At 40.8% G+C, this 9,812-nt stretch overlaps 1 protein-coding gene across 9 annotated transcripts in view; it reads left to right on the top strand.

The window, feature by feature from the left end:
- The window catches only part of DLGAP2 (DLG associated protein 2), a 420,471-nt gene that overhangs the window by 353,652 nt on the left and 57,007 nt on the right, over positions 1 to 9,812 (top strand). For all 9 annotated transcript variants that reach the window (XM_079969732.1, XM_079969731.1, XM_079969733.1 and 6 more), the window contains one exon: positions 4,809 to 5,028. In XM_079969732.1, coding sequence (XP_079825858.1) covers positions 4,809 to 5,028 — 220 coding nt within the window. The remainder of the gene's footprint in view (positions 1 to 4,808; positions 5,029 to 9,812) is intronic.

Below are 9,812 nucleotides of genomic sequence, written 5' to 3' on the forward strand. Positions count from 1 at the left end.
TTTATTTTCAGCCTGATTTTCTAAGCAACATCAGCAACAGGAGTTTATCATATCACCCAAGCTAGCTACCAGCTGTTCAGCAGTTGTTGTCAGCAGTTCCATGCCAGAGAATTGAAAACATGTCCAGTTCCGAAGGGCTTAAACTATTTGAGATGGCCTAACGAAAAATATTTAGCCAAGACCATTTGCCTAAGTGTGGAGCTTTTCTCGTGTGCACGTGAATCACATCTTGTAGCTGAAACCACCAGAGTCTCGAGCCTCTTTGACCTATTTTAAAAACTCCAGTTTTTCAGGCAGGGATGAGGAACATGTAGTCCTCAAGATGTTCTGGACTCCAGTTCATTTCAACCCCAGCCACCATGGCCAATGGGAGGGACAGTTGTAGTTCAGCAAGACCTGGTTCTAAGGTGTGCATTTGAAATGTTCTGTATATGAACATAAAACATATAACAGTAACAACAGGTGGTTTGTCTGGAGCGAGACACACCAGTAGCCTGAGTTCGGACAACGCAACAAAACAACAGTGCGACAGCAGGACCGAAGGAGAGGCAAAGTGGCTATGATCACCTCTCTGGGGGCACACATACTCATGTATTCACATACTAAACCGTGGTTTGGTTTAGCATTATGTACAAACCAGGCCACAGTATGGAAGTGGTAAACAATGGTTTGCAAATGTAGGAGTTACTTACCAAAGAGCACAAATTGGCTGCTCTGTGATGAGTATACACTTGGTGGCAAACACTGGTTTGATGTGGCACTCTCTGTGAAACTGCCCATTGAATAAGTGCCAGTGTTGCGTCTTAGTTATGAAATTTAATTGGGAGTAGCTAGCTTGCACAGTTTACATCCCACCTTTTTGAGGGTGTGAGATAGGAGGAAGTAGAATAACAGTAAGTTGCATTTTTGTTACACTGAATTTTTTAAGGGGGGAAGCTGTGTGTGTTGTATAGGGCGAACCTTTGGCGTATAAAGTTAATGAGTGTTAATTTGTGTGCTTCTTGTTTTTGAATGTCTGAACACCCCCCCCCCCCACACACACACACACATTCTAGGGTAAGAAATGCAGGAAAGTCATGTAAATTGGAGCAAGGACTTCTTGGTCTATTTCATTCAATAAGCCTTCCTATGTCGCATAATCTTCTACTGATTATGATTCAGTTCTAAGGGGAAATCAGATGGCCTGTTAGCATGCATGGATTGTCATCTTAGAGATTCACGGCTTGAAAAAGGCTAAGAACAGCTGTGAAATGTTCTGATTGCCTTGTGGCAGGCCCCTACAGCTCCTACACAACAAGAGAGAACCAGGACAAAATTGAGGCTAGCTGACAGCAGGCATAGACATTCCAGGGCTGCACTTGTTCACAAGTTCATCTCTGCCAGAACTTGAAGTTACTAAAGACAAGTAACTGTTTCCCAGTGCACTTTTCCCATTGCTTCCTCTCCCTGGTAGCATAAACATCCAAACAAAATGCGGGTCGTGCTGTGGTCTAAACCACTGAGCCTCTTGGGCTTGCCAATCGGATGATTGGCTATTCGAATTCCCTCAACAGAGTTAGCTCTCGTTGCTCAGTCCCAGCTCCTGCCAACCTAGCAGTTTGAAAGCATGCCAGTGCAAGTAGATAAATAGGTACCGCTGCGGCGGGAAGGTAAACAGCGTTTCTGTGTGCTCTGGCTTCCATCACGGTCCTCTGTGCACCAGAAGCAGTTTAGTCATGCTGGCTACATGACCCGGAAAGCTGTCTGTGGACAAACACCGGCTCCCTCCGCCTGAAAGTGAGATGAGTGCCACATCCCCATAGTCGCCTTTGACTGGACCTAACCGTCCTTAAACATCCAAAATGAGATTGCCATACTCTGAAATTCCTTGACCAACAGCATTTTCTTCTGCAATGAGCCACCAACAGAAGCATCTCATCACACATTTCATCACAACCATGTGTGAGAGAGAGGAAGAGGAGATGCGAACTGCTGTTTATCTTCAGTAAAGCCCAGAAGTGTCCCACTTCCATACAGTACTTTGTCTTATAGCATCAGGCAGCGCTGTTCCTCTAGGACAGCTTTTCCCCAACCTAAGTAAGTGAGCTGCCGATGTTTTGGACTACAGATCCTATCTGCTCCAGACTATTTGGACAGCATCATGTTGGTCAAGGAAATTAAGTGTGTTAAGAGAATGCTATGTCCTCGTTGCTCCTGGTTCCTGCTGCATATTCTCTTCCCCCACTTAAGCCAGTGCAGAAGAACAACGGAGAATGTGAGCCCAGAGCCATGCAAGTTTTTCAGGTGGACATCAGATACAGGTGGACCTCAGCAAACCATGCCACATAAACTTTTCATGCCCATATAAATAGCCATTTATGCTGCAGAGGGAGATTCATATACATAAAAAGGGGCTATGCTCCTTGCCAGCAAGTTGAATTAACAAGTAGGAAATAAGACAATCATAAGTATGAACTGCATTATCCCATCTTTCTTTCCTAATATTGTTTGCACAAGGCTATTCAGAATGAGAATGTTTGTCTTTCCAGAGAACATTAGTTAATGTAGTTTGATTAGAAATGAAATAATCATTACAAGGGGCCAGAACTAATTGTTTTCAGAACAACTTAATTCTGGAAGTGTATTTATGGGAAATGGTACTATCAGGCTTTCGGTACAATCAGAGGCTATTGGCCAGAAATTATTTGTTTAATCTAAAAATACATACTTCGTCAACTGGACTTCTGCCCCTCTTTAGCCACTTCACAGGGTAGCTTTGTGTGGGGATGGAGGCAATACAGCCACAAGTGTTATGGGCACACACTGTGGAGAGCAAATGCAGTTTCTGTCAACTGCCAATCTTTTGGCAAATTGGCACTTTGGAATTTTGATAGAAGGCCAGGACAGCATGCCACCCTGTCCACCCTCCTGTGGGTCAGCCCACTCCCACCCATAGACAGAAAGAGGGAAAGCATGAGAAACAAACACATTTAGCTTTTCTAAGGTGTCAGCTCCAGTGAAATTAAAATGGATTCCCTTGAATTTGCTTGATTTTCTTTTCTTTTTTTTTTGAATTATATTTTTATTGGTTTACAAATACAAAAAAGAAAACAAAGTTGTACATTCAAACTTCTTAATTACCTCTTAATTCCTTTTTTTTTTTTACTTCCCTCAATTTGTCTGAACTTCCTTCATTTTATAACTTTTAACACAATCCTACTTATTGTTATTTATTCTGGTAGCTTCAATTTCATTGTTTATACTTATTATTAGATTTTCACCTCACAGAGCTTCCTTAAAACTTAATTCCTTAAACGTAATCTGGTTATCACTTAGTTTTTGCAAATATTGAATAAACTTCTCCCAATCTTCTGTAAATCTTTGATCTCGTCGATTCCGAATCCTTCCTGTCATTCTGTCCAATTCCGCATAGTCCATCATTTTGGCTCTCCAATCTTCTATCGTAGGCAGCTCCTCTTGTTTCCATTTCTGGGCCATCAATATTCTTGCTGCAGTCACTGCGTATAAAAATAACTTCTTCTCTTTCTTGTTTATCTCATTCCCTGTAATACCTAGTAAAAACGCTTCTGGTTTCTTAGTAAATGTATATTTCAACATTTTCTTCAATTCATTATAAATCATTTCCCAGAAGCATTTTACCTTCTTACACTCCCACCACATATGAAAGAAAGTGCCTTCCTTTTCTTTACATTTCCAACATTTGTTACTTATCTTATACATTTTTGCTAACTTTATGAGGGTTATATACCATCAATACATCATCTTCATAACATTTTCTTTTATAGCAGTACATGCAGTGAATCTTAAACCATCTTTCCAAAGTCTTTCCCATTCCTCCATTTGTATATTATGTCCTATATCTTTGGCCCAATCAATCATCACAGATTTTACCTCCTCATCCTTCGTATACCATTCCAGCAATATCTTATACATTTTTGCTAAGATCTTACAGTCATTATTTAATATGTCAGTCTGAAATTTGGATTCTTTATCAGCAAAGCCCCTTTCATTTAAATATTTTCTGAACATCTCATTAATTTGAAAAAAATGCAGCCAGTCATTCACATGATTCTTGACTTCTTCAAATGGTCTCATTTTCCATTTTCCTTCACTTTTACATATTAATTTCTCATATGTTACCCAACCCCCTGTCATATTGACTTTCTTCACGCTCATCGCTTCCAGCAAATTCAAATTTGCAAATTCAAAATTCCTTTGTCTCATTCTTTTAATATTACATTCCACTTCTTTATTAATTATCATTGCAAATTGTGCTTGTAACTCAGTAAGCTTCCTTATCTTACAATCCTAGCCACAAGAACTTCCCATCAAACTAGTTTCAGGTCCTGGTTTGTTCAATAACTGTGTGTCTGTTTATTATTATTATTATTATCTACACCACCATTCATTCAAGGATTACAGAGTGTTTTGCAATATAAAAACAAAAACAAAAAACCTACATAACATAGTAGCAAAGAAAAACAATAGCGCCCCTGCACAGTTATTTTATTATTTATTAAATTTAATTGCTAAATGAGTTGAAACTAAAAAGCTGTCCTCAACTGTCATCCAAAAATAACATCAGAACTGGACAGTCTACTTAGCACACAGATAGAAAACATGCTAAGTTCAGTGATGTTGAAGCATTTTGCTGCATGATAAAAGTGTCAAGAGGTGATATGGGGGGTGAGGGGGGACTCTATTAATGTTCAGGTAGTGCCTGCTTTTGAAGTGCTACAGCAGAGTCCATTCCTGACAGAGCAAGCCAACCAAAAAAAAAACCCAATGCAATGTTGTTGTTTATCTAGATGAGTGAAGCAGAGGTCAATGGGCAATTTGAATCTGTTTGTGAATCAGTGTTTAGTGAAGTTGAAGCTCAGGCCATGGATGCCCTCGATCTGCCGGGTTGTTTCCGAACCAGAAGCCACAGTTACTTGCGTGCCATTCAGGCGGGCTACTCTCAAGACGACGAATGTATCCCTGCAATGGCATCTTCCAATATCACCTCAACAATCAGGTCAACAACAGGTAAGATTAGCTACGTTCTTCCCTTTGCAACGAGCCATTTTGCATATGAAAAGTTGGGAAATGTGAAATCTCTTGTGTGAACGGAATGCGATGTATGCTGTGCGGCCATGACTCATTCTGTGGGAAAGCACTCGACTGAATAACACCTTTTATTTAGCTCCAACATTGGCTTACATTTTGCATCATCTCATAATTAGGAGCCTCAGCTGTCTATGAACCCTGGTCTGCTTTCTGAGCTCGATGGTATAACCAGTGAGAGCTATAGCAAACATTATCCAGAGTTGGGTGCATCCTGCTCCAACATATATTTCTTGTAAAAAAGAAAAAGAAAAAAAGGCAACCATAAATTTCAAAACTTTGTTTCCTACATGCATGTGCAGGTTTGCAGCTTTCCATCCTTTAACCCCAAAACACAGTTGTCTGAAGCCTTCCCCTGAAGTGCAGCAATTGCTATATTGTCCTTGGACTCCCAAAATGGCTTGGATTGAGAGAGGGCAGGGAGAAAGAGGAGAGTTTGAAAGCACCATCCCTGCTCTGAGCAGTCAGCAGCACACAGAAAGTCTTAGGATTCTGCCTAAGTACGCTAGAGAGGCTGATGCACCATATGCATAATTTTCCCATTATTTGTCATAAATCATCAACAATCATTATTATGCCACTCATTTGGCATCCACCTGTTGCCTGAGTTGTTCTTTACCAGCTTCTAGAAGCCGGACAAAGTCCTGTTGTCGTCCTCAACTTGTAATATTCTGTAAATGTTGTTAGTTGTCTCTGCTCTGCTGCTGCAGCTTTAGTTTTTGTCTGATGTGTGAGTTTATTGTAACTATAGTGGATAAGTGACATGATGACAATTTCTTTTGTAAGGCACATTTTAAATAAATCCATTTGTGTACACGGTGAACAGTCAGGTATTTTTCGTTACCTCACCTCAGACCTGGGCTTGCTGATCTGACTGCCTAACACTTAGGTGGGCCTTATTGCTCTAGTACAGACTGTATGCCTGGTCTTCAACCCATTCCTGATAGTCTAAGGTGCCACACTTAAAGTGAGTGGAGAATGACACCATGGAGTGGAAGCAAGAGAAAGTTGCCCTGTACCATATATACATATGGTATCTCTCCCTCTCCCTCTCCCTCTCCCTCTCCCTGTGTGTGTGTGTGTGTGTGTGTGTGTACACCCGCTCTTCCACAACACATTTAAAAGGGCATTGGATGTCAGTCTACCTAAGACCTGGTTAAAGGGGAACATTTTCTTCTGGGACCTAAAGGTGTATGTTTCTGAGCACAAATCAAAGTGTTGGTGCTGACCTTGAAATCCCTAAACGGCCTCGGCCCAGTATACCTGAAGTAGCATCTCCACCCCCACCATTCAGCCCAGACACTGAGCTCCAGTTCTGAGGGCTTTCTGGTGGTTCCCTCACTGCGAGAAGTGAGGTTACAAGGAACCAGGCAGAGGGCCTTCTCGGTAGTGGCGCCTGCCCTGTGGAACGCCCTCCCATCAGATGTCAAGGAAATAAACAACTATCTGACTTTTAGAAGCCATCTGAAAGCAACCCTGTATCTGGAAGTTTTTAATGCTTGATGTTTTTATTATGTTGTAAGCCGCCCAGAGTGGCTGGGGAAACCCAGCCAGATGGGTGAGGTATAAATAATAAAATTATTATTATATTAATGAAGACACCAGATGAACTTCCCTGAGAAGAGCATTCCACAAACTGGGAGCCACTGCAGAAAAGGCCGTTCTCATGTTGTCACCTTTTGGACCTCTCATGGACGAGGCACTCAAAGAAGGGCCTCAGATGATGAATTCAGGATCTGGGTAGGTTCATATGGAGACAGGCAGTCCTTGAGGTATTCTGAGCAAAAAACCAACAACCTGTCAGTCACTCGCAGGAGCTCTGCCGCTTGTCACCAGTGGCAGCAAAACTGAAAATAAACTTCAGAAAAGAAGAAAAGGATTGCCACTATGTGTGAGGCAGTGGTAAGATGCACAGACCCATATCCCTAACGTTGCTACCTGCAAATATCATTCAGTCCCAAGTATAGCCCTTGAATATTTGGGTTGGACTGTGGGATAGGAGACGCACTGTAAGTCTATATAAGGCACCACCAAGCTAAAATCTCATTTATTTGAATACCATTTATTTCTCTGTCTTGATGCTTCAGTTTTATGCCTTGTATAAAATTGTATCCCTTGATTAGCTGTCTTCTGCTTAAACAAAGTGGCTCTGACTTTGGGAAAATGCCTAACTCTCATTATACACATTTTTTTTTCCGTTTCCTGAACGTATCAGGTAATTTCTTGCTCAAATACTTCATCTTTCTGTCTTATTAAGCTAAGTAAAATGACTTGGGGGGGGTGGAGTGGGACCATCATTCCAAACATCACCAGATTTAGAAGGCTGAAAATCAAGACTGGCTTGCAGGCACTGTAACTTGTAACTACGGTACTTGAATTATCTGTAACGTTGCACAAATCAGCTCTTGGTTTCTGGGAGAATGCTAGAATGAGTAAAATATTCAAATGGAATATATATCAAATGTCAAAAGAAGTGTAACTATTATGCACTACAGTGTTAAATGAAACTTTCAATTTCCAAAACAAGTTATTAGCTTCTAAATGATGGAGTAACCATTTAATATTTCTGCATTTGAAATGCAGTGGACAGCAGTTTCTTTGCATATTATTTTCACACTTCAAATGACCATTTACTTATTAATCTGAAGCAAGCCAAATTAAATAATAGAGCAGCGCGTTAGAAATAATTTGATATATAGAGTGTCTTTTGTGTAAAAGGCAGAAAGGTCAGAAACTAATTTTTAAAAAATTGTAGCAAATGGGCTCCTTTGAATATTTAGGAAATTTAATAATGTATCAGATTTAATTGTATTTTTATTTCATTTTTTGCTAATATGGCAAATCATAGAAGTGGTTTCCTAGAACTGTAAAATTGTTGCTTGGTGAAACAGGATAACCCTTGCCAATTCTGAAGTTGTAACCCATGTGACTGCACTAATATTTTAATATATAATCTACCCAGAAATAGCAAACATGCTGCATTTGTAGGGAGTCACACAGATAGTTCAAGCAGAATGCATTCTGTCTCGTCTCATGTTTCAGTACACAGAAACCAGATTGTGCATAAACAAGTCCCCCAGAGGCAGGGGAGTGTTTTGCCATCACTGCTGATCTCTACCCGTGCAAAAATGCTACAGAGTCATGCCTGAGAAGGTCACATAACCTCCCAGCTGTCATAAGTTCCGGCCAATCAAGGTACACATGTTGCTTTCAGGAGCAAGTGATGGAGGATGTGAGATCCAGCTGGAATCTCAAACCAGCTGTGGGATACACTGGTGCTCAAGGAGCCAGATGTGTTCTGGATAACTTCATCAACTGCTGCCATTACATTTTTGACGTTTGAAACATCTGATTGCCTGCCACTGCCTTGCACTTATCCATTTCTCACAGTGGCGCTGGTTTCTATTTGACCATGTGGCGTTTGCCCTCCTGGATGTGTGATATCATGCTGGGTCATAAGGAAAGGGTTAAATGAGTGTGAAGTGATTGGCCAGTGGGAACCCAAGGGGAGGAGTTAGAGTTAGAGTTAGAGTTAGAGTTAGAGTTAGAGTTAGAGTTAGTGTTGTTGAGATGTCAGTCAGGTGTTAGAGAAGAGAGCGGGAGGATAAGTCTGTGGGTTGGGATAGTTTGATGTGAGAGAGTGAGAGAATCTGTTAAGAGGAGTCAGATAGACAGTTGGGATAATCAGTCAGAAGGTATTAGGAAGGTATAGGCCAGTAAAGAAACTAAGATTAAGAAACTGACAAGAAAAATTATCTGAAACCATAAACTTGTTAATGCTTATAAAATAACCTTGTTTATTTGGTTTAATGTTAACAACTGTCTGGACTCCGTGTGTACCTGAGAGAAACGGGTTGGTGGTAGCAGGGAAGCAATCACAGTGGTGGCACAGGGATCAATAGACCGTCAAACGTCCAGGGACCCTGTGTGATCGTCACAGACCATGTTAGGCAAATATCTGCCTATCAGCATTGGAAGGTTTTCGTGATAGGAATTATTATTTCTAAATCATTTTCACTGTGGCACCATGGGAATAAGTGGAAAAACATTACGTTCCAAAGGGACTTTCTAATGTTACTGAGTCCTAGAGAGCTGAAACTATCTTCTTTGGGTTGAAAATACAAGGTTTCCTGGAGTTGCAACCATTTGAACCAGCTGCCTTAATATGTCCCCCACCCTGGCTTTTTTAGTTGACCTAAGTTTCTAAGCAGGGGAAAACTACCTGTTCAGAAATATCACAGACCTCGCTGGACTTCACGATTCCTTTGTTTTTTTAATCCCACCTTTTAAGATAAAGACAAACCCCACAAGGCAGTTTGCAAGTAACCTCAATATTCCTTAATAAAATCACAATGAACTAAATCATAGAGAGGGGGGAGGTTGGTTGTAGAGGATCCAGAAAAAACTAATTTGGGGGAGCAAAGGTCTGGCAGAGATCACCATTTAGGGGGCAAGAATTTAATACATGTGATACAGCCTCAATGTGTTGTTATTGAAAACCAGAGGAGCAACTGGCGTAGCTGGAAAGAGCTATCTCTGTTAATCAGAATGGTTCTTAATTCCTGGTAAACTTACATGGGATTTCAGCCATCTTAAAAAGCGAAAGCAACAAGAAATCTAAGGAGAACTCTTTGGTACTATAGGAAATAAATGAGTTTTGTAGTGCATCTTGAAAACTGTCAAAGAGGTCCTGACAGACAAACTAT

This window comes from Podarcis cretensis, assembly GCF_951804945.1.
Source record: "Podarcis cretensis genome assembly, chromosome: 3".
Taxonomy (NCBI): Eukaryota; Metazoa; Chordata; class Lepidosauria; order Squamata; family Lacertidae; genus Podarcis; species Podarcis cretensis.